General features: G+C 36.2%; 1 protein-coding gene and 1 long non-coding RNA gene across 4 annotated transcripts in view; one reads left to right on the forward strand and one right to left on the reverse strand.

Annotated features, from left to right (window-relative positions):
- Nucleotides 1-22,244, reverse strand: part of LOC115213936 (alpha-N-acetylgalactosaminidase) — a 43,794-nt gene extending 21,550 nt beyond the window's left edge. For 2 of the 3 annotated variants that reach the window (XM_029782935.2, XM_036504871.1), the window contains exons 1-3: nucleotides 21,486-21,684; nucleotides 16,125-16,324; nucleotides 3,257-3,431 (exon numbers count right to left, since the gene is read on the reverse strand). In XM_029782935.2, coding sequence (XP_029638795.1) covers nucleotides 3,257-3,431; nucleotides 16,125-16,291 — 342 coding nt within the window. In that variant the 5' untranslated portion in view covers nucleotides 16,292-16,324; nucleotides 21,486-21,684. Of the gene's footprint in view, nucleotides 1-3,256; nucleotides 3,432-16,124; nucleotides 16,325-21,485; nucleotides 21,685-22,087 lie in introns of those variants that run through there. The other variant, XM_036504872.1, reaches the window with a different exon arrangement.
- Nucleotides 1,403-23,035, forward strand: LOC118764295. The gene is made up of 3 exons (XR_005000100.1): nucleotides 1,403-1,414; nucleotides 5,899-5,902; nucleotides 22,870-23,035. It is a non-coding gene; the product is annotated as an uncharacterized LOC118764295 (long non-coding RNA).
- Nucleotides 23,036-26,286: the final 3,251 nt, after the last annotated feature.

Raw genomic sequence — 26,286 nt, forward strand, 5'->3', positions numbered from 1 at the left:
TGTCTGTGAAAATTATAGAATATAAAACAACTTTGATAAAAAATTGTACCTACTTTTCTGACGAAAACAATGCTCTTCGGAACATTTTGGCCGCAACTGTATAGAGATATACTTACCTATGGTTGAATTAGAGATATACTTACCTATGGTTGAATTAGAAAATATTGAACCATTGAATCAGTTATTATATTTAAATTGAATTGTACTTGAGCATAACAATTTTAATTTTATAAAAAAATGTTCCAAATTTTTGGTCATGATTGTGTTAGCCATCTACAGAAATTCTACAACAGCAGTGTGCTCTATTCTGAAAAGAACAGCAATTTTATTTTTCTTACTCTGAAATATCAGTGAGTGAAAATATGACTACTTGACTACTGCTAAAATGGATTTCTTTTGTATGGCTTCGTTAGAGGAGGAACAGTAGCACCCACAACCATTTTTTTTTATTTTGAGACCTTCCAAGAGAAGAAAGGAGGAAGTTACCTTCCTCCATTCCTAATATATCAACTCGTTAAAAGATATTTTCAACTCACCATATTAACCCTTTGAACCCTAACCACCCATTGGAATTGAATGCACCACCCTAAGCTCCCAATGAGTTTCATTGAAAATTTTTAATTTTTTAATATAAGCTGAAAGACGTGCTTGTTTCACAACACAAAGGTACAAAATGGTGAAAAGTTATAGAATACATGATGTTCAAGTCTTTTTTCATTAATTTATCTCCAATACTGCACTTTGTTGTGCCAATCGTGCCAGCAGTTTGATCCTGGTTTCCCAATACAGAGGAAAACTTTGCTGTGTTTATACCAGAAAATAGTCTTTGACTGTTTTAGCAAGTTCTTATACTGAGCATTTGGATTTGCTCTCTTAGCCTGCCTATGTATCTCCATGCACATATCACAATGACTATTTGTGGTTGCATGTTCAGCTCATTCCACCTCATGTAATCCAACGACAACCAAATGATCCTCTGCAGTTGCTGGATGATCATATCCCACTTGGGTACTGACCCTTACATTACTGATTAGTTCATGACAAAGCTTACCCAAAGAAGCATGGAATGTCAAGGTTCTTTTGTTAGGCTTAACATAGGGCTTGTAAAATCCGTGCAAAACATAGGCATTATATGATGTCCACATAAAGAACTTCATCACTAATCAGTGAGGCCATTTGTAATGGCATCGACAATTTTGCAGGTGCATCATTTAGTCGGTTTTTTTTTTCTGTTCTTCCCACGACAGAGGACAGAGGACAGAGTTCATTACAGTCACACCTAGGAACTGAGCTCATGGGTGAATCCACATATATTGACGAATCAAAATAAATAGAGCATTTGTCTATCCATACCATCACTGCAACATACCTATTGAACAGAACCACTGATTCCCCCTTTTGAATTTGCCTGTTAGTTCTTTTGAGACATTTTGGGAAAGACCTTCTGTTGATCAAAGCTGTTCCACACAGTCTTATGCCTTTATCCAATAAATATTCTGAAAGCTCAACTGATGTATAAAATCTGTTCAGAGCTCAACACCCGTCCATCATTCGCACTACGAGATTCCCCGTGACACACAAATTATCAACTGCTTGGGCATCCAGTCGCCTCTCAGTGTACACTTCAGCATTCACAATGTAACCATTTGCACTGTCTGTTAACAAGAATGTCTGGATGAGTTTGTCTTTGATGTCTTGCTTTATGGATAAGGCGTTTTTGATCAGAATCATGCCTTCATCTAAAGATAGCTCACATTCAGGCACAAAATATTTAGAAACCTTGGCAAGATATAATCTATAATTGGCCGTGAGTTATATATTTTGTCTTTCTTATTTACATTAAGATCATCCTCATCAACACAGTGTAGCATTGACCATATAGCTAAAAACCTGTCCCTTACCATGACCTGTCCAAATCCTGGAGTTGATGTCAAAAAGCTGCCTTTTGTACACCAGTACTGTTCATACCTATCCTTATGAACTAACATCTCTATGGTAACTCTACAAGCAAAGAAGGCTTTCATCTCTTTTACTGTTGTGCCATAACAATTTTCTGCAGCATAGTTATTGGGCTTATCAGCCTTGACATGTGCAGCATTCTTATTACTTTCTCTAACCAAAATGTCCCAAAGAACAGGGAAAGGAAATCCAGGGGGCCACTTTCTCTATTTATATGAGGTGAAATATCCTTTGGGCCTGTGGGGTGGTTAGGACTAAACTGTTTTGGTGTAAAACCAGCCGTATCTCATCTCCAAGGAGCAGGCATATTCATGTTTACTACCGCCATCAAGCCTCTGCCACACCCACCATTACATCCCCTCTCTCCCCTATTAGCCTGGGGTATTTGGGCATGCACTGCAGCATTGTCTACATTATGTACAAGTTCACCTTGATCGCTGTCAGAATCACTGGGCGATTCTTTGCTAGTTTCTTGCACAAAATCACTTTCATTACCATAATCAGACTTGTCTAAATCCTCCTCGTCATCACTAAGAATTTGAGCTAGTGCTTCTTCAGTACTGACACATTTTGAAGACATTCTCAGCAAAATTCAAGCACAAAATAAGGAATCAGACAGACTATGTACGCCAAAGACCTGAAATAACACGCTCGCTGATTGGTTGCTAAGTGGCTCAAGTTGCTATTTTTATAGCATGTAACAAAATGAAGACATGTAGAGTGCCAGTAGACCAGCATTTTGGGAATATATGGCCTTGGCAAAGTGCCGGTGTACAGGCATTTCAGGTTCTAATGGTTAAGCATGATATCTTGCATTTAACTCTCTACCTACTGTCAGTTTACCCAACTTACTGTGGTTGCAAAATAACCACAATGTTTGCTGGAAAATTTGCCTACAGTAATCTAACAACCCCAATGAGTAATAGATAAATTTATCACTTCTTAACACTTCAGAAACCAAAAGCAGACACTATAGCAATAAATCTCTTTTCCTTGTGAAAGGCTAAATTGCTTTATTTCGTTATGTTTTAAATTAAAGGCGGCGAGCTGGCAGAAACGTTAGCACACCGGGCGAAATGCGTAGCTGTATTTCGTCTGTTGTTACGTTCCGAGTTCAAATTCCGCCGAGGTCGACTTTGCCTTTCATTCTTTCGGGGTCGATAAATTAAGTACCAGTTACGCACTGGGGTCGACGTAATCGACTTAATCCGTTTGTCTGTCCTTGTTTGTCCCCTCTGTGTTTGGCCCCTTGTGGGTAGTAAAGAAATATATGTTTTAAATTTTCAAAGAAACTTACATATTGTGCCAGTTTTTTAATACCATTAGGAAATCTTTTAGGATCAGCTTGCAAACGTCCTTCCGCATCTCTTTCTTTTGCTAACCAGCAGTCATCAATATTTATATATTCATAACCGAGATCTCTGAAGCCATCAGCAACAATGTGATCTGCCATTTGCATAAACAGTCTCTCACTGTAAATAGAAAATATAGCATACATAATAAAACTAGTTGAATGGTTAACAGAAACAACATCACAAGGAAAAAATAATGACTAATATCAAACAAATGTTACATAAAACCATCCCCTTCATAGTAGCATGGGCCATGAGTAGAGAGAGGAAGAATATCATTTATTTTATCATTCAACTTATATAATCTAGTCACTTGACTTGTTGCTTTTTTTCTTTTTTCAAGGCTATGTGGTAAAATTGTTGTTCCAGGTTCAGTTCTACTGCATGACACCTTGGGTAAATGTTGTCTAACTACAGTGCCAGTCTGACCAAAGCTTTGTGAGTGGATTTGTGGACAGAAACTAAAAGAAGCCCATTGTGTGTGTGTGAGAGTGTGTGTGTCCACTACTGCTTGACAACTGGTGTTGGTGTGTTTGTATCCCCATAACTTAGCAGTTCAGCAAAAGAGATTGATAGAATAAATACCAAAGTTATAAAAGAAGTAGTAGGGTTGACGCATTTGATTAAAAATTCTTCAAGGCAGTGTCCCAGCATGGCCACAGTCTAATGATTGAAACAAGTAAAAGATATCTAAATGATCAAGCTCAAGGAAATTTGTTTAACTAGTCAAACTTTGCTCTCTTTCCCCAGAGACATATTAAACTGCCCCCAACAATTCCATACCATCTTCCAACCTATGCAGTCTTTTTAAAATGCCCCGTTATCATCCTTGTATCCAACAAAAAGGTTCAATGTAACACATCTCAATGTCCCTCAATCAAGAATTCTAACATTCATTCCAATGAACTAATTAGGAATGTTTGTGATTATAGATATGTAAATATATATAAAGCAAAGTGGAGGCACATGGCCTAGTGGTTAAAGCAGCAGACTTGCGGTCAAGAGATTGTGGGTTTGAATCTCAGACCGGGCGATGTGTGTGTTTATGAGCGAAATACCTACATGGCTCCAGCAGAAGGTAATGGCGAACTTCTGCTGACTCTTTCATAACAACTTTCTCTCAATCTTTCTTCCTGCATCTAGCAGCTCACAGGCAAAAGACTGGCATCCCATCCAGGTGGGAAACCTATATACCAATGAAACCGAGAAACCAGCCCTTATGAGCCAGGCATGGCTCGAGAAGGAACAAACAACAACATAAAAAGCAAAAGCACTCCTCATCCTTAATCCACTGGGGAGATCTTTTCATGGGTGCTCATCCTGTTAGATATAACAGTCAAATCTTTGTAAAATCACACTTAACTGTCTGTAACCAAATGTATATTTGGTAGCATAGTCTGTGAAGTAAGATGAAGTGATCACACCTGAAATGCCTTTGATCAGGTCTGCTGAATCAGTGTCTACTTGTGACTAAACAACAGCTATTTAGGACAAGGGTTCTCAACCAGGATCCATATCAGATTTTGTTGTTAAAATTTATGCACATTCTTTTAACATAAAACTATTGCATGTCTTCTCAGCATTCTTTCCATATGCATGCCATATGTATACTTATACACTATACATATGCACTATAGGAATATATGATAGAATAATATCAAATCAATGTAAAACATACTATCTTAAAGGTAGTGTGTTCACACACACACATATATATATATACATACACACACACACACACACATATATATATATATATATATATATATATATATAGGTGAGAAAGTTGGTGTGTGAAGTGCACGTGGTTGAATATATAGAAAATAGTAAAAAGTGAAAAAACTACAGAAGGCTTGTTTTAAAAGGTTAAAAAATATATATTTGAGTCATTATGTCTGAAGAATGTTATAAATTTTTTTCATACAACTATGTCATTGTATGAAAAAAATTTATAACATTCTTCAGACATAATGACTCAAATATATATTTTTTAACCTTTTAAAACAAGCCTTCTGTAGTTTTTTCACTTTTACTATTTTATATATATATATATATATATATATATAATGGGCTTCTTTTAGTTTCTGTCCACCAAATCCACTCACAAAGCTTTGGTCAGACTGGCATTGTATGTATATGTATATATATATATATATATATATTAAATATATATCAGGAAAAAAATCTATATAGGAAGCAATGAATAAATCATGCAATGACATTGCAAAAAGCTACCAGGTTAAATAAAAACTTGAACCACACAATTGAAACAGCATTAAATTAAAATAGTGGTCTATGTGGCATATTTAACATATATACACCACTGACAGGTATGCTGCTGTAGTTTGCATTTGAGAGAAAGAAAACTGAAACATGTCTGATATTCATGTGTGTTACTGCTGTGAGATGGCTATCTTGCTTTGATATACATTATGTTTTTAACACAGCATGTCGATAAAGAGATTTTCTTTCAAACAAAAATCGCAGCCTCATACCTGTCAGAGTTTTATATCCATTAAATATAACACATAGATAGTTATTTTAAGTATGCTTGTATGTGTGTATGCATAGATACACATGTAACTAGCTTAGTGTATTAAAACACTGACAAATAATAGGGAAGAAACGCTAAATGGCTTATCATAATTATATCCAAATCCATGTTGTTTAAACCTTTCCTCTCATTCACTAAAATGAATACAAGTAATATAATAGGCTTTGTTTATTCAGCTATAACTATTTACATATGGGGGGGAAAAATCAAATATCAAAATGGACAGTGATGCAACATGTCTGAACTGCAATGCTGCACCTTACACTATAAAGTGTGTAATTTATCATAGTTAGTATGCAAGGTAGAGATATATAGGGTGAAACTTTATTTTAGCGATTCTTTCAAATGTCAATAAAATAAGTACCAGTAGGAACACTGGGGTTCATATAATCGACTAGCCCCCCACTTCCAAAATTTCAGGCCTTGTACCTATAGTAGGAAGAATTATTTATATATACAAGATGCAGTTCCAGAAAAGAATTACTCTAGACATGGCTGTGCAGTAAGGGGCTTGCTTCCCATCCATATGGTTCTGGGTTCAGTTTCACTGTGTGGCACTTTGGGTGTCTTCTACTATAGCCACAGGCTAACCAAAGACTTGTGACTGAATTTGGTAGACAGAAACTGAAAGAAGTCCCTCATATATATATATATGTATATATCTGTGTGTGTGTGTGTGTGTGTGTGTGTGTGTGTGTGTGTGTGTATTGCTGTGTATGTGTTTCAAGGTGGTGCCCCAGCATAGCCACAGTCAAATGCCTGAAACAAGTAAAAGAAGATATATATATATATATCGTCCAACTCGTGCTAGTGCGGAAAACGGACGTTAAACGATGATGATGATGATGATATATATATATATATATATATATATATATATAGATAGATAGATAGATATCAATCTCAGGATGTTGGGCTTCATGGTGGAAATGACAATGAACCAAGATGTCTGGTGATATGAGGTTCTTAAGAAGACCCACCCACGTCAGCAGAACTGAGTTCCAGAAGCACTGTGTGTCCCACCCACACATAAAAAGAAAACTTCTCACACACCCTACCACAACAAACCAAACAACATCTCTACATTCCTTCTCTTCTTTGCATTTTGACTTCAAGTACTATGCTTACCTCCCACTCTTCAATCTTGTCCTCTTGGCCCTGTCTCACTGCATCAGTGCTATTTGCTAGCCAACCCCCAACTCTAAATACCCAGATTTCCACCACTCACTTCCCCTCCCCACTCTCTAACCATACTTCTTTGGCAATATCCGGTCACTCATATTATGACCTTTGAACCTCAAGGGTATGCCCTGGCACTTGCCACCATCTATATATCTCTCTGCTTTTACCCAACCATTCCATATATATTCTGAGTATGCCCTTATGAGTATGCCCAGCACTTTGCCACTATCTCTATCCTGATGTCTTTCTCTCTCTCTCTCTCTCTCTCTCTCTCCCCAGCCAGGTAACCTCTACAGGAAGACACCTGTTTTTGTCTCTCTGTTTCATTATAACCTTTCATCTACTGACGCAAGATCACCTCCTCCAATACCCTCTCCCCTCTCAAAAGATTTTTGTCTTGCAAGTTACTTGGTGACCCTGTCAGTACAGGTGCCACTTAAAAAGCATTCAGTCCACATTATAAAGTGGTTGGTATTTAGAAGGGCATCCAGCTGTAAAAATCTTGCTAAAACTGACCTCGCCTGTGTTTGTGCCATGTAAAAAGCACTAAGTCCACTCTGCTGGGTAGTTGGTGTTAAGAAAGGCATCCAACTGTAAAAATCCTGCCAAAACAGTTACAGAAGTCTGGTGCAGGCTTCTGCCTAGCTGACTTCTGTCAAACCATCCCACCCATGCCAGCATGGAAGGCAGATGTTAAATGATGATATATATATATATATTATATAGGGAGAGTTTACGAAAAAACAAAAGACGAAGACATGTGGTGTACAAAACAAACAGATGTATTAGTATAACGCTCAGGAATAGAAAAAGTCTTTTACGTTTCGAGCCTACGCTCTTCTACAGAAAGGGACACAGAAAAAACAAAGAGAGAATAAAATGTGTGTAGTGGCTAACGATCTATCATGGTATATATATACATGGTGGTTGTCTACTCTTTATGCAGAGTTTGGCCACCTCTTGTACTTACACCTAAGCTCCATCATGGCGTCTGATGTGGCCTTTTAAACTAGACAATGTTTTGAAAAGACACCCACATAAATTGCATATCTGCTTTAGTCTACCAAGAGCAGCAGTTAAATTCTGATTGTTGTGGATCTTAAAATGTCTTTTGAGGCCTCCGTTAGATTTGCAGACCTTATGGTATACATGGCATTGACAGGTATGCACAGATAGATAGGCAGAGTAATTTGAGGTGGTTCATTTTTCATAGGTCCGCAAATGAGATTTGAGCCCAGCAAAAGAAAGGTATGGTCTGTCACAAATTGTGCACACAAAAAGATGGTTGGGATTCATTTTCTCTCTCTCTCTCTTGCTATATATATATATATATATAAGGTCATTTTTCCCTATAACTCTTAACCAAAATGAATAAGTTACTGTATTTATTCATGTATAAGTCATACTATTTTATACCTATTTTAACTGCACAAACTGAGATGCAAGTTATTCACAAGGCAAAGCTGATATTAAGTTTGAATAGGAGGGTAAAAAATTCTGCACCAAGACTTAACACTAAATAAGGTATGCAACTTATACACAAGTCAATACAGAAATACTGCTTTCACTTCACCATGGGTGTAATTTTAATTAATATTTCTTGACTTACTACATTAATTATGCAGGCATCAGCTTTACTATATATTCTGTTAATTTTTTAATACTATGCCACCTATGGTATTAACTTTTACATCTACAAGCCAACAGGATAGCTTCTATGCAGTCATTCAATCTTTTAGAATTAGAAGCCAAACACCCCCAAATTACTCCCAACTGATTTGTAATACTAAATATAAGAAAAGAATAGGTGGTCACAGCTGGAATGCTCTTGATCATAAATCTTGCTCAATGAGGGAAGGCATGATTCAAAACAACAACCATAGCTTCTGCATCTAACTCTGCATCTAACTCAAATCAGCATTTCAAAATATAGGCCATAGTAGAGAACATGACAAAAAATTATCTAATTTTATCTTTCTTTTTATGATATGTCATAGTTGAAATTTCATTTTGATGTAAAAAAATAATAATAATTAATTGATAATCACGTTATATGGTAATGAGGTAAAAATACTGCTGATATCATTTATGACTTTTAGAATATTTAAATTGAGTAAGTCAAGGATGAAAATATGTTTGGTGTTATAATCAACTGGACCAGATAACAATTAGCTCTGGTAATTAGATAATTTTACAAAATTACACCACTATTACAGTCAACACTAAAGCTACCATAACTATAGTCTCTACATACCAGGAACTTTGATGTTCTTGGTTCTGTCTCCTCTGCCAATTTTCTACCATCACTACAGAAGCTTCTTCTCCTAGGAACTGGCTCCTGTCAACTCCATTCAAGCACTCTTGATTCATTCATCTCATCATCCATATTGTTACCCAACCCATTACTTCCCAAGGAACACACAAACCTCTTTTTCCAGTTCTTTCTTCTCTAGAACAGAATCCCTCTATAGAATTCAGTCTCTGCCTATGTTCTCCCTGTAACCCATCAACTTACAGTTATTCAAGAATAACTGTAACTGACAGAGAGGTATCATGTATTCAACTTTAGCTTCTTTATTTATTACTCATGCATGTATTTCTACATATATATGTATTACATTCTAAGTATCTATATATAATAAACTTTTTTATTGAAACAAAATGTATATTTCATTGATATCATAAATTATATTGTCATAGTATACATACAACTCATTATAAATCTCCAAAATGAACAATTAATTTTTCATTTTTCACCATGCATTACAACATTTAGAAGTGGTTTCTTCATTATTATTGCAGCTCAAACAATCCTTTTGAGGTAAGTTACTGATAATTAAGTTTGATTTGACTTTTTTTCCAACTAAGGCCACTAAAAATCTTACATAAAGTAAGACGCTGTTGTGTGGACGCCCCCAGACGATGAAGTAGGCTAGCCCAATATGTAGATATAAAGGGAGAAGTCTAGATGTCGAGGAGTTGAGTAGAGGGCATCCAAGCATGCGATATAACAGTGGTGATGAGGATGAGATGTTCACACAACCACTGTGTAGTATTGCGATGTAACAGACATACAAATGAAACAGAAGATGAAAGAAATTTTAGAAGAGGGAATGAGAATACATGCTCAAGAAAGATTAAATGAAAAAGATAGAAGTATGAAGTAGTAAAAGGCTGAAAATGTGAGATGAAGGAGAAATGATGTAAATAATGTAACACGAATGAACAACTATTTTCCTGTTATTTTACCATTTTTATTTACATCCTCATACTCTCATTCGCAACTTTCGTCATGTACATTTTAAAACAAAACTTCCAATTGGAAAAAAAAATCAAATATTCAAACAAACCAGCTAAATTGTGGTAAATAACCCAAATTTTAGTAAAACAGTAGCTGTCATTACTGACAACATAAGTATTCTAGTATACATATAAATCATTGAAATACAAACATGATTTATAATCCACAACAGATTTGTCTTAGAAAACCTTCAGTGCAAATATACAATTTAACGACCAGTGCCGTATGATCAACATCATGTGATCATTAATCCAGTATCATATGACCTACCACTATGTTACATGACCTAGACTATCATCAGCATTCCTGACTGTAATAAAAATGTTTAATTTAGCATTACTACAATTATATAGTATAAGAGCAAAAGTTCAGACATATTTTTTGTTATTGCTAGTGCAGATCTAGATGATCCTTAGCCCAAAAGATCTGTGATATATACATTGTTGAACAATTAGACCCTATCCACAGATCTAGTGCATCAAATATATTGCACCCTATATTACTCTACCTAGCATACTATGATAGTCCAGACATATTGTACTGCTGTCTTCACTTCTCAGTCAATATAGTTCCACTTGAAATCATTTGATAAGTCAGAGTCATATGATGAGTGTTGCATCACATGACATTAATAAGACTGAGTCGTATGGCCTTCATTGTATCGTGTCAACTACACAACATTAATAGCTATATTGATTAAACAATATTGACTGCTTTAGATTAGTTAAAATTTCCATTTTTTTCTTTTGAATTTTTCTTATATGTAAATAGTTATAGCTGAACAAATCAAGCCCAGTATATTATTTGTATGGCTTTAGCAATCTGTGGTGAATGAAAGAAAAAAATGGAAATAACATGGATTTAGTTACCATTACAGTAAACCATTGATAGTTTTTTTTTCCCATTGCTCACCAACTTTTAACCCTTCAATATTCAGATTACTCTGTCAAATGTAATGCTTATTTGTTCACATATACTGAATTAATTATGCATTACCTCATAGCTTCAAGATTCCAGTGATCTGGTTGCTTATTTTGAGAATGACATTATAGGATAGGTATGAGAGGCCAGATCTGGCCAGTTTGTAAATAAAAAAAGGTAGAATATTTGAGGTCAGGTATACTGTATTTAAATGTTGAAGGCTTAAACACCACCAAACTAGTTACATAAAATGATTAATATTCATTTATGGCATACACTATTGTATTGGTTTCTAAACCAGTTTTACTTGTGGCTTACCTCCCACACATATATATAAGGTCATTTTTCCCTATAACTCTTAACCAAAATGAATAAGTTACTGTATTTATTCATGTATAAGTCATACTATTTTATACCTATTTTAACTGCACAAACTGAGATGCAAGTTATTCACAAGGCAAAGCTGATATTAAGTTTGAATAGGAGGGTAAAAAATTCTGCACCAAGACTTAACACTAAATAAGGTATGCACTTATACACAAGTCAATACAGAAATACTGCTTTCACTTCACCATGGGTGTAATTTTAATATATTCTTGACTTACTACATTAATTATGCAGGCATCAGCTTTACTATATATTCTGTTAATTTTTTAATACTATGCCACCTATGGTATTAACTTTTACATCTACAAGCCAACAGGATAGCTTCTATGCAGTCATTCAATCTTTTAGAATTAGAAGCCAAACACCCCCAAATTACTCCCAACTGATTTGTAATACTAAATATAAGAAAAGAATAGGTGGTCACAGCTGGAATGCTCTTGATCATAAATCTTGCTCAATGAGGGAAGGCATGATTCAAAACAACAACCATAGCTTCTGCATCTAACTCAAATCAGCATTTCAAAATATAGGCCATAGTAGAGAACATGACAAAAAATTATCTAATTTTATCTTTCTTTTTATGATATTCTACCTATATAAAAAGAATATTTGAGGTCAGGTATACTGTATTTAAATGTTAAAGGCTTAAACACCACCAAACTAGTTACATAAAATGATTAATATTCATTTATGGCATACACTATTGTATTGGTTTCTAAACCAGTTTTACTTGTGGCTTACCTCCCACACCCCAATCCTGTCCTCTTGGCCCTGTCTCACTGTATCATTGTTATCTGCTAGCACCTGACATGTGTGTTCCACCCATATGTAATAAGAAAACTTTTCACACACCCTACCACAACAAACCAATCTACATCCCTACATCTCTTTTCTTCCTCACATTTCCTCCTTCATACACTAAACCTACCTCTCACTCCCGAAGCCTGGCCTCACAGTCTTGCTTCTCTGTACCATTGCTATCCAGTAGCCCTGCCGCACACTAAATATATGCAGGTTTTCACTATGTATATAGTGTATGATTAATTTATGGAATGAAGTTCTATAAATCCAATCATATTTGTCGAAAATGGAGACTATAAGATGTTAAAAAGTTGTAAGAAGTTTAATCATGCATACAATTGTTTCGTACATAGATATAAATTCATATTTGAATTTGAAAATTATCGTAGTACTCATCAGTGCAGAGAGAAATAATAATAGGAACTTTAAAAAAAGAGCAGAGAAGCTGAATCTATGAGCTTCATGTTTGTCTGCTCTTATATGTGTGCGATAGTGATGGGAGTCATGCCAAATTTTAAAACACAACTAACAGATGAATGGTTGGAGGAAGATGTAAATGTAGAGATATCGATAACACTCTCTCTATAGATTAGTGTATATATGCATGTATGTATGTATGTATGTATGTATGTGTGCGTGTATGTATGCATGTATGTATGTATATATAGGTATGTATGTATGTATGTATGTATGTATGCATGTATGTATGCATGCATGCATGTATGCATGCATGTATGTATGCATGCATGTATGTATGCATGCATGTATGCATGTATATATATAATGTGAGATAATAGTTTCACTTTTAATAGTTTCACTATGTATATATTATATACATAATGAAACTATCAAAATGAAACCATCCAAAGTGAAACTATTATCTCACATAACAATAGAGATGTTATTGTTTCACTTTGACACATAATACTGAAACAGTCTAAGAGATTGCTCCTGGACTGCATTAGGCAAGAAGTTGAAAATTCTTTGGGCCATGACACTCCATGGACCCTCAGTTGTGCATGTGTAAAATTTGAATGAAATTGGTTGAGTAGTTCTCAAGTTTTGGTGATGCACACATACACACATTTTCAGTTTTATATATACAGATATGTAACGGTAAGATTAAGGTAGAATCAGTGGTCACCAGTGTAACGGTTGTTGTTGCAGGTGTGCAAGATGGAAGAAGAACAGCCATCAAAGTTTTAAAGAAATATTTATTTACCATTACTTTGTATAGTACCATGCCTTAAAATGAGTTTAGATCAGACCCATATTAGACATTGCATGCTTCTATGAATTCAGAATAGGCTCTTCAGCAATGGAAGCTGCAAGATATTTTTGTTCCTTCTATAGAAATGAAGCTTTAAATTTCCAGACATGCCAACAATATTTCGTCCAGTTTCGCCCAGGGAACTTTTCTTTTATAAGTTCCCCTTGATCTGGGCCCCAAGTTCTGTAAATATTGAGCTTCTGAAAACTGTAGTTGATGAAAATCCAAAGCAAACTGCACAATTAACACATCAGTTCAATTCTAGTCATACTTTGATCATAAAACACCTTCGTGAACTAGGAAAAACATCTGAACTTGGTCAGTAAGTTCCTTATTATCTGACTTCTTTTTAGCTTAATGAAGATGTGCCCTTTGTGTGGCATTCAAGAGTAGACTTGTAACCAAACCTTTCCTGAGTACAATCATCACAAGTGATGAAAAGTAGGTTCTCTATAATCATATCCAACAAAAACAACAATGGTTAGTGTTCAATTAAAAAGGAGAATCCATCCCCAAACCAGGACTACATAACAAAAAAAGTTATACTCTGTGTTTAATGGAATATGAAAGGTGTCATCAATCATGAAGTGTTAAACCAAAGTGAAACAGTTAACATCCATCACTGGTCAATTTGTAAAGAGGTGTTGTTCTTATACAATAATGCAAGACCATATATTGCCTAAGTCACTCAAAAAAAGATTTTGGCACTGAATATGAAATTTTTGCCTCATCCTTCTAACTCTCTTGACTTTGCTCCATCTGACATTCATTTTTTCAAAACATTTTTTTCAAAACAGCCTATTAATTCTGAAGAGGTTAAAAATGATATTGTGCCTTTCTTTGCTTCAATACCTGCAGAATTTTATGCCTAAGGGATTGACAATTTACCAAATAGATGGGATTTTGTTATCAATAATGAAGGGAAACATTATCTTGATTGAATATTTCAGTTAAGACCAAAGAAGCATCTGTTTGTTTCTCATCTTGAAATGTGACAGGACTTTCTTTCCAACCAAATCGTACCTTACTTGACAACAAGATACAGCTTCAGGCTGTAGAAAAACTTACCTCAATAAATCTCATCTGATACATACTAGCATGAAAAATGTGGACATTTAAACAATGATGATGATAAAATCTGTATATTAGGTCTATCAATAAAAATAAGTTAAAATACAGAGCAGTAAGTGCTTACTACTTAATTCTATTTAAAATTTCACTGAGTATCTTCACATTTTCAAAAGTAATTTTATTATTTTTGCAATGCATGGGTACCTACATCTTGCAGCACAACAGATGTACCATGTTGCACTGTGCATTGTTAAGGAACCACTACGCTAGTGTGATTATTTGATTAATTACTTAACTGTTCATTACAAGAAGTATTGATCAATGAGTAATCAGTATTGTTATTTTGTTTTAGATTAGGAAAATGAAGGTTATGATGTTTATGACTTTCCAATGACATTAGCTAATTAAGCAAAATGATAGCAGCTAAGAATTTTAATTGCCAAGTAATTACAGCTAGTGTTTGCTACAGTTATACAAAATACTGATTTCAAATTTTGGCACTAAGCTAGCAAGTCTGGATAATGGAGGGTTAAGTTGATTACATTGACCTTAATGCTCAACTAGTACTTATTTTATCAACCCCAAAAGGGGGAAAGTAAAATTGACCACAGCAGAATTTGAACTCATAACGTCAAAACAGACAAAATGTCGTTAAGCATTTAGCCTTGCATGTTAACGGTTCTGCCAGCTTGCCACCTTACCGCCATACAAAAGACTGATTTCAAATTTTCGCACAAGGCCAGCAAGTTCAGGGGAGGGGATAAATTGATTACATCAACCCCAGTACTCAAGTGGCACTTATTTTGTCAACCAAAAGATGAAAGACAAAGTCAACCATGGCTGAATTTGAGCTCAGAACGTAGAGATGAACAAAATGCCACCAAGCATCTTGCCCAGTGTACTAACAATTCAGCAGTTCACTGCCTTAGAGTAAACACAAAATATTAATACACAAACACAGTGAATAGGTAACAGGCTAAGTCTGTCATTCAGTTTTACATCATTATCAAGCACCTTAGGAGCCCTTAACTGAGTCTTCTCTGGTGCAAGCATTCACACACATCTCCAGTTTAAAGATACCTTCCTTCCTTTCTCCATACCTCCCACAAATCTTAGAGTACTTGGAGAGTTATAGGCACTTTTTCTAAGTGCACAAGACACAGAAAAACACATAGAATAAGGCATTGGCATCTTGAAGTTTACACATCACCATTTCTCCCTATGAATTCTTTGAACTTCCAGTCTCACAACTCAATTTCTATCGTCATAAAACACTAAAATATTGTGAACAATAGTAAAAAGGTATAAAAAAAAAAACATAATTACCTGATACAGTTATCGGGATCAGTATCACAGTCAACATTACATCGGAATCTCTCCCATGAGAGCCAACCCATTGGTGGTGTCAAAGCAAGGCCATTATCCAGAGACAACACACTTTGACACAGTAGTAAAATGGATGCTAACCCAAAAGCAATCTTTAAATATACCATTTTCTTTTCTTTCTTGTATTTTCAGGACAGGTTCTGCAAAAAGATAATTGAAAGTATTAAATTGTTGTTGTCCTTTTTTTATTTTATATAGTAACAGACATGGCTGTGTGGTTAAGAACTTCACTTTGCAACCACAATGTTTCAGGTTCAGTCCCACTACATGGCATTTTGAGCAAATGTCTACTACTATAGCCTCAGGCCAACCAATCAATGCCTTATGAGTGAATTTGGTAGACAGAAACTGTGTGGAAGCCCAACATGTCTGTATATGTATGTGTGTGTGTATGTATGTGTGTATATATATATATATATATATATATATATATTATTATTATTAATAATATAAAAATAATAATAATAATAATAATAATAATAATAATAATAATAATAGGGAATATAAAATTCCAAATTTACAGGGAAAAATTCAATTTAGCAATTCTAAATCAAATTTCACAATATATAATATATGTATATAATTAAGAGAAATAACCTCTATTAAGTAATTCAATTGATAGTGAAAGATATTATCAATATTAAATCAAATAGAAAAAATTTTAATATATTATAATAAATATTATTCTAAAAATTACTAAATTAAATAAGCATATAAATATATAATAAACAAATAAATATATATACAGGGTGCAACAGGTAAATTTTCACCATTTTATATTTTTAATTTTGTGCATGCATATTGTTTGTTCTTTATTTTGTCAACTACACAGTAGAGTCAGTCAGGCACTCTCTGTGAGAAAAACACCATCATAACACAATTCACTCTGCCAGAAATTTGGAAATGACATGCTGTACTACTTGGCATTTGCACTGGAAGCTCCAATATGAAGCACCAGAAGCTACAATACAAAACGCCGGAAGCTCCAATATCAACATGTACCAAGAAGGATAAAAATCAAACATCCACTCAACATCATGGTATTTGAAGTGATCACTAGTGATGGCAATGTTATGCCTTCATTCATCTTGCCACATGGCCTCACACTCAACACGGAGACCTACATCAAGTGCCTAGAGGAGGTAGTGCTGCCCTGAGTCAAGAAGGTGGCTGCTAGAAGACCCTATATCTGGTAACAGGAATCTGCATCATGCCACACAAGCAGGAGAACCCAGTCATGGCTGTCAAATAATTTTTGTGACCACATCACCCCTAACATTTGCCCACCTAACTCCCCAGACTGCAACCCCCGTGATTATTGTGTGGAATGCAGTTAAGCAAGAGACTAATAAAACTCCTTGTAACACCAAAGATGAACTGACAGCAAAGATTATGGCAGCATTCATCGACTTAAAAAAGAAGACCGTCCAGAAGACTTGCAGGAGATTCCAAAGTTGTCTGGAGGCTGTGGTTGAAGCCAATGGCAATTTCATTGAATATATTTACTCTTTAGTATTTCAAGATATTTTTATGTAATTTTGGTTAATATATCAATATATCTGTTAAAATGAGATGTCAGTGTTATTTTCATTTTTGCGTAATTTAGACAACAGTTTATTCATTGCACCCTGCATATATATATATATATATATATATATATATATATATATATGTGTATGTGTGTGTGTCTTTATGTTTGTCCCCCATCATTGCTTCACAACCAGTGTTGGTTTATTTACATCCTTGTAACTCAGCAGTTTGAAAAAAAAGTACTGTAGTTGATTTGACTAAACCTTTCAAGGTGGTGCCCCAGCTTGGCCATACTCCCATGACTGAAACCAGCAAAAAATAATTTATAGCATCATTGGTTATAGTTTTCCTACAAGTCAATCACTGACTTTCTTGTGAGAGCAACAAGGGACTACCTAAAACACAATGCACATGGAACATTCTATGGTAATTCATTCTAAAAGCACCAGTTTCTACAGTTTCTTCGCCTATGTTTGCATCCTTTGTTTGTATACATTTTTTTAAAGATATACATAAACATCTGCACACACACACACACACACACACATACATAGATACATACAATCATCCTTATTTTTATAACCACTTTTCCATGATTGCAAGGGTTGAACAGGTTGTTTGTAATACAGCATTTCACAATTTGTTTTCATTTTCACTCCTTTATCAGCTTTCACTACTTTTGCCCATGTTTTTCCTTTGTGTTTTTTGTTTTGTATAGAAGGGAACCTTTTTTTCTTTCGCTTGTTACTGATGGTGTAGTGTATGCAGGTTGAAGGCTATTGTATGTTTATGAGTTCTGCCAAATGCAAGCTTTCTTTTCAGGTACATGAAGCTGCTGTCCCCCATCCCAGGGTCTCAAGGCTCACACATCCCACACCTAATGAAAGGTAGGTCTAGTGAGATTGTTGAGATGCTTGAATGGAGATGTGTAGATTTGTGCTGCATCCAAGAAGTAAGGTGGGGAGCAAGTTCTGCTAGAACACAGGTACAAGATTTTCTGGAGAGGGAACACTGACAGGGTCAGGGGCGTGGGTATACTTCTTGCAGAGAAATGGGTTGATAAGGTAATCAAGGTAGTCAGAATCTGTGATAGAATACCTGAGATCAGATTAGTGCTGCAACATGGTTTAGCAACCATAATCTCAGCCGGGGCTACCTGATGAACAGAAAGACCAATTTTATGACACTGTCTTGCAGACTGCCTCGTCAATGAATAACAGGGACCTTCTCTTTGTGGCTGGCAACTTCAATGGGCATGTTGGACAACATGCAGAGGGCTTCCATGGTGTACATGGAGGCTATGGTTTTGGTTCCTGCAATGAGGAGGGAACCTGGCTGCAGGAGTTCTGTGATTCAAATGATTTTATGGTTTGTAATACTAACTTCAGGAAACCTGCCAGCCACCTATTCCCCTACCGATCTGGTGAACACACTAGTCAAATTAATTACATCCTCACCAGGAAACAGGAAAGATGGCTACTTATAAATGCCAAAACTGTCCCAGGTGAAGAATGCACCCCACAGCATAGATTAGTAGTTAGCAATTTCAGGATCAGGGCTAAATGGATGCCCAGCAGAGTAATACATCTCTAAATCTCTGTCTATTCACATGATCCTTAAGCTTCCAGACCCTTCTCCTCCATGCTGGCTGTCTTCTGTGCCAGTGGCACATAAAAAGCACCATTCAAGTATGGCCGATGCCAGTATCGCCTGACTGGCCCTCATGCTGGTGGCACGTAAACAGGACCCACTACACCCTCGGAGTGGTTGGTGTTAGGAACAACATCTAGCTATAAAAACATTGCCAGATCAGATTGGAGCCTGGTGCAGCCCTCTGGCTTGCCAGCCTTCAGTCAAACCATCTAACCCATGCCAGCATGGAAACCAAACATTAAACGACGATGATGATGATGATGTGGTCAATTCCTTTGAAACTTTTCAAGGTAGTGTTCCAGCTTGCTCACAGTCTAATGACTGAAACAAGTAAATGATAAAAGAAAATATATAAACATTTTCTCTCCCTTACTTTCATATAAGCATGACAGAAATGATAGAAAGTTTTGATTAGAGATCTATTAATTAGTTCACAGCTTACAAGTTTGTGCCCAATGTGTGAATCACTAGCTGTTTAGTAATTGTCATGTGAGAGTAATTGATTTCATTAGGTCAACGTCCTTCACTTGGTTGACAATTATTTCTAATACATGGTAAGGTTTGTACTTAACATAATGTAGTGAGCCAAGAGATTACAATTATATGGCTCAATGCATTACATTAGCAGCAACTGTATTACTTAGTTCAAATGCAGAGTGTGTCCCTAAGTATTTTTCCATCATCCTTCTAAGTCACCACATTAATCAGCATCCAATCACTAGCTGATACAAGCTGACTTATTGCAAACCAGACAAACATTATTTAGTTTTGTGCACAGAGATCCATCACATCTTTTCAGTTTGTATCTCTGTGGCCTTTTCATACTCTTTTACTCTTTTACTTGTTTCAGTCATTTGACTGCGGCCATGCTGGAGCACCACCTTTAATCGAGCAACTCGACCCCGGGACTTATTCTTTTTGTAAGCCCAGTACTTATTCTATCGGTCTCTTTTGCCGAACCGCTAAGTAACGGGGACATAAACACACCAGCATCGGTTGTCAAGCAATGCTAGGGGGACAAACACACACACGCATATATATATATACATATATACGACGGGCTTCTTTTCAGTTTCCGTCTACCAAATCCACTCACAAGGCTTTGGTCGGCCAGAGGCTATAGTAGAAGACACTTGCCCAAGGTGCCACGCAGTGGGACTGAACCCGGAACCATGTGGTTGGTAAACAAGCTACTTACCACACAGTCACTACATCCACAAAATGTATACAATTTTATATGCAGAGATGGTTAAGAACTTCATTTCACAACTATGTGGTTTGGAGTTTGTTTTCACTGACCAATGACTTGTGAGTAAAACTGGTCGATAGAACTTGTAATTTTTATTATTTGTGGCATTCTTGAGGTTTCGATGGACATGTCGAAAAGACATTACATCTCACTTTTTTCTCAAAAAATTTTTTCGGATTCGTATGTTTTCAAAAACGGTGGTTAAAAACAACTTTCGAAATTCTATTAAATTCTCCCCGAAATTGTTTGTTTTGAATTTTTTTTTTTCTTTGAGAGAGAAGGTGGGGTGAAAATGAGATAGGTCGTCAAAAATTCTGAATTTCAGTTCCAAATGCTTGCGATAACTTTCCGCTTTCAATTTGTGATCATTTCCTGTAAAAATAACATATTTTTACTTATTCCGCTCCAACAATCTATACTTATGTGTAGGGGTAAAAGAAAAAAAACTACGGATAATTAAAAGAAAAAAATAAATGAAAGTGGTCCCACAGCAAGTCTGAACGAGATGGCGGAAAGAAACTAAAAAAAAAAAACATACACTAACTAAACACGATCCAACGAAAGATATGTAGAAATTATACATCGTCAACCGAAATACAAAAAAATAACTGCCCTTAATCTTGCTTTTTTATCATGTTTGAACAAGGCTAAAACATCAACACAGATAACACGCCATCGAGGGAAAATCAATGCAGTGGTTTGAAATGTTAAGTATAAATCTTAACGCCTTAAAAAAGAAAGGAGCGACGATATTAAATAATAGGTTACATAGGGAAAAGCGGCGTAATTAAACGGAAATGAAAAAAAATGTTTACATTATTTTCATGAATTACCGAAACGAATAAGCGAATATTTCACGATAAATTTACCTATATTTATATATTTTGACTTTATCCAACAGTCTTCAGATTTCTTTGCTGGAAATAACGTGACATTCCAATTGTGCGAAAAGTGATCGTTTTCAAAATTTAGTTTTCTTATAGTCCACCCATTTACTTCAGCACGAGAAATAGAATTTTTTACTCTTTATACAGTGCAACTGATATTTTCTACGAGGGGAAATAACTGCCACATACACACCCATATATATTATATTCTGAATTTTAGTCTTAACAGCAATTACGTTACGGAAATAGTCTTATTAACACACAAATCGGGCACTGATCGTAAGATTTGTTTGACAAAGTGAATAAGGCAAGACTTCCTTCCCGCTCCTCACAAAAAAGTGGGGAATGTGGGGACCAAAAGGAAGTCTTTCCGACGGTATAGTCATGGTTAGAAAAACTTCATGGGTTTTTTTCTTTTTTAACGGTTAAACACCAAAGATGTTCGTCTAATTATAGTGATAAAATTACATCGGTAAAGAGAAATATCACTGGGGCAAAGAACAGTAATCATAACAGACTGTAGCACGATGTCTATATAATCCACTTCTCTAAAAATTTATATATTAAAAGATAGGCTAACTTACCAAAAATAATGTTAAATTCCTTCACAAATCATACGTACGTGACGAATGACCTAACTCGGCAATTTGTTTTTGTTTACGTATCGAGTTTCGTCAAACAATCATGTGATGATAATATGTGGTCTTTGAAAACAAACAAATAATTTATCTCGCCTCAACCCATAAAACAAAGGTTAAAGTTATCGATGGATATTGTATGAAATGTCTATGGGGAAATTATACAGATAAAATTCTTATACGATTCAAAGTACAACATAACTATCGACTCCTGCTCCCCACCCCGGTTTTAGATGATAACTTTCAGAAAAATGGATATTTTTTAATGAAATTTTCTATGAATATGTGTTTTATCATGTAGATTTCGAACATACAAAACTTTTAGGGAAAAGTGTTTTAGGAGGAGTGGGTGGGGAATTTCAGAAAATTCACCAGGCGTCCACTTTAATTCGTCTTAACTTTCAAGAAAATAGATATTTTTTAAAGAAATTTTCTACAAATATACCTCGGACTATATAGATTCCGAGAACATGGGAATTTTGGAAGAAAACAATTGGGGTTACTTTTGAGGACCGTTCCCCACTCGGGGGTGTTTCGGAACAAGTCATGATTAATTGTTTCAATCCTGCACTTTGTGCATTTGTGCATCCATAGATTTCTACTGAAGCCGCAAACAATTAAGCTGTCACCAGAAAACTCGTTATGCTAAAAATACCAGCTAAAGGTCTAAACTGAATAGAATAATTCCCCGTTTGAACTTTTTTAATTACATACATATATGAGTGAAGACTAGAAATCTACGGATGCACAAACGCACAAAACGGAGAAAATGAAACAAATATGGACAACTTGTTCCGAAACACCCCCGAGTGGGGAACGGTCCTCAAAAGTAACCCTATTGTTTTCCCCCAAAATTCCTATGTTCTTGGAATCTACATAATCCAAGGAATATTTGTAGAAAATTTCATTAAAAAATATCTATTTAAGACAAATTGAGGTAGGACGCCGGTGAATTTTCCGAAATTCCCCACCCACCCCTCCTAAAACACTTACCCCCAAAAGTTTTGTATATTCGGAATTTACATGATGGGCCAGTGGGTTTCCCTGACTTCATATCCTTAATTGCTTTATCTACCATGGTGCTATCGATTCGGGTAGCTGGTCCCTTTACTAGATCAACATTTGGCAGACTCTCCTCTTCCCATTCATTCTCCACATTCAGCAGCTTTTCCTAATGGTTTCTCCAAGCTTCTTTCTTTGCAGAATCATTAAAAGCAAGTGCACCATCATCCATGCAGACACATTTCTCTCCTAACCCTAACCCTCTGAAAATCTGCAGAGAACAACTTCCGTCACTTTCCAGGGAGAAAAACTAGAAGTAGTTGATAGCTTCCATTACCTAGGTGACCAAGTCAGTAGCAGGGGCAGGTGTGCTGAAAGTGTAATTGCTAGAGTAAGAATAGCCTGGGCAAAGTTCAGAGAGCTCTTACCTCTGCTAGTGACAAAAGGCTTCTCGCTCAGAGTAAAAGGCAGACTGTATGACGCATGTGTACGAACAGCCATGCTACATGGCAGTGAAACATGGGCCGTGACTGCTGAGGATATGCATAAGCTCGCAAGAAATGAAGCCAGTATGCTCCAATGGATGTGTAATGTAAGTGTTCATACTCGACAGAGTGTAAGTACCTTGAGAGAAAAGCTGGACCTAAGAAGCATCAGATGTGGTGTGCAAGAGAGACGTTTGCGCTGGTATGGACATGTGGCAAGAATGGATGAAGATAGTTGTGTGAAAAAGTGCCACACCCTAGCGGTTGAGGGAACCTGTGGAAGAGGCAGACTCAGGAAAACCTGGGACGAGGTGGTGAAGCACGACCTTCGAACATTAGGCCTCACCAAGGCAATGACTAGTGACCGAGACCTTTGGAAATATGCTGCGCATGAGAAGACCCGGCAGGACAAGTGAGACCATCCCGTGGCCTTTGCCAGGGATGTAGCCAGCCCACTTATGCATGCCTTTCCTTCTTTGGACACGCGAAGACCTGTTAAAGCAAGTGAAGTCGAAATTAAATTTGAAATCGGACTTCATCTGACGACTGGCACCCATGCCAACCTCCCTTCATTGGACACTAAACTCTGCTTGCGAAGACCTGTTGGGGCAAGTGAAATCGGAATCGAAAATGAACCAATCCTATGACTGGCACCTGGCAGTTGCCAGTGCCGCTGGATTGAGTCCTGTGCAGGTGGCAAGTAAAAAAACACTGTTTCGACCCTGTGCTTGAGGAGACCTATTGAGTCAAATACATCAACATCAAAAATCAATGGAAATTGTAGTTGTGATCCCTGTACTGGTGGCACGTAAAAAGCACCATCCGAACGTGGCCAATGCCAGCGCCGCCTGGCACCTGTGCCGGTGGCATGTAAAAAGCACCCACTACACTCACAGAGTGGTTGGTATTAGGAAGGGCATCCAGCTGTAGAAACACTGCCAGATCAGACTGGAGCCTGGTGCAGCCTTCTAGCTTCCCAGACCCTGGTTGAACCATCCAACCCATGCTAGCATGGAAAACAGACGTTAAACGATGATGATGATGATTGTTCTCTAGTTCTTTAAATGGACAGAAAGCTTTTATGATCTCAAACTGGGGTCTGTTCTTCCAAATGCTCAGCACTAACTAAATAAATAACTGACCTAGTGTACTGTATTTTTATAATTGTTGTTTGGCAAATGAGTCATGAACAGAAGGGTCAACAGGACACATTTAACACAAATAAATGAACTTTTGTTACTTTGCCAGAAAGAACACAAGAGTTGAGAATACAAATTGACGAATTTGCAGGGATGCATAGTCAGTCATCTAGAAGTTCAGGTTTCATACTGTACATTGTTGAACAACAGTTATCTAAACAAAGACAAAGGTGATAACTCTAACCCTTTGGTGTTTAAGCCGGCCATATCCGGCCCAAATATCCTACGTGTTTTACATTCAAACTCGCCATATCTAGCCTCTCACACCTAACCTACATTGACATTCTAAGAATAAACTATCACAGCATTGAAACTTCAAAGCTGTAAGATAATGTATGATTAATTGAAAATAATTTGATTGAAAAAAGTGAAAAAAGTATTGCATTTAACAGAGTAATCTGAACACTAAAGGGCTAAAACTCTTTTTGAATTAAGATGATGCACTAGGGAACTAATTGATTAAAATCAGAAATATTGATCTTTTGCAGATACACTAACAACTCAGGACATTTTGGTCATAGAGATTTTCAACAAAGCATAATAATTTAAGATTGGATATGGAAGCTGTATGTGCACATATATGTTTGTATAGAAAATGAAAATAAGGATTAGTGAGAGGTAAGAGAAGGGAGTGTGAAGGGTAGCTTGACAAGAGGAGTTAGAAATAGCTTTAAGGAAGTGCAAATATCATCATCTCATTAACCCTCTTTCTTGCGGGAGAGGAAGAGTAGTAACAAGATGATGACACATGGAGCAAATGATACACTTTATTATATGACTAAATGGCATCATGTGACAAAACACAAAAGAACAATACTGTTGTTATTATTTATCCCCAGGTCCATTCTGGTTGAGTAAAATTTTGATTAAAGGCATTTTCCATCTATGACAATCATATTCTGTTTTGTATATCCGGAACCACGTAACCCCTTTTACCCATTTATACCAAACATAAAGAAGAATTTAACTCTAATGGCTAGACTAATCTACATCCTCTGCTTAACAAACTGTGAAATGTGTCAAGGAAGTCTTCTTTATTTTCCTATGTACAAAAAAAAAAATGTATTTACACCAGTTTAAGAATTCCCAGTAAAAGGCTTTAAAAACTGTAGTTTAACTACTTTGAAATTATTGTGTGCTCTCAAATACTCAGTGTGTTGTGCATAACTATTTATTATTTACATAGGCGTAGGAGTGGCTGTGTGGTAAGTAGCTTGCTTACCAACAACATGGTTCTGGGTTCAATCCCACTGCATGGCACCTACTATAGCCTCGGGCCGACCAAAGCCTTGTGAGTGGATTTGGTAGACGGAAACTGAAAGAAGCCCATCCTAGATATATATATATATATATATATGTATATGTATGTATGTTTGTGTATATATTTATGAATCTGTGTTTGTCCCCCCAACATCGCTTGACAACCGATGCTGGTGTGTTTACGTCCTCATATCTTAGC

The sequence above is a fragment of the Octopus sinensis genome, linkage group LG7, assembly GCF_006345805.1.
Source record: "Octopus sinensis linkage group LG7, ASM634580v1, whole genome shotgun sequence".
Taxonomy (NCBI): Eukaryota; Metazoa; Mollusca; class Cephalopoda; order Octopoda; family Octopodidae; genus Octopus; species Octopus sinensis.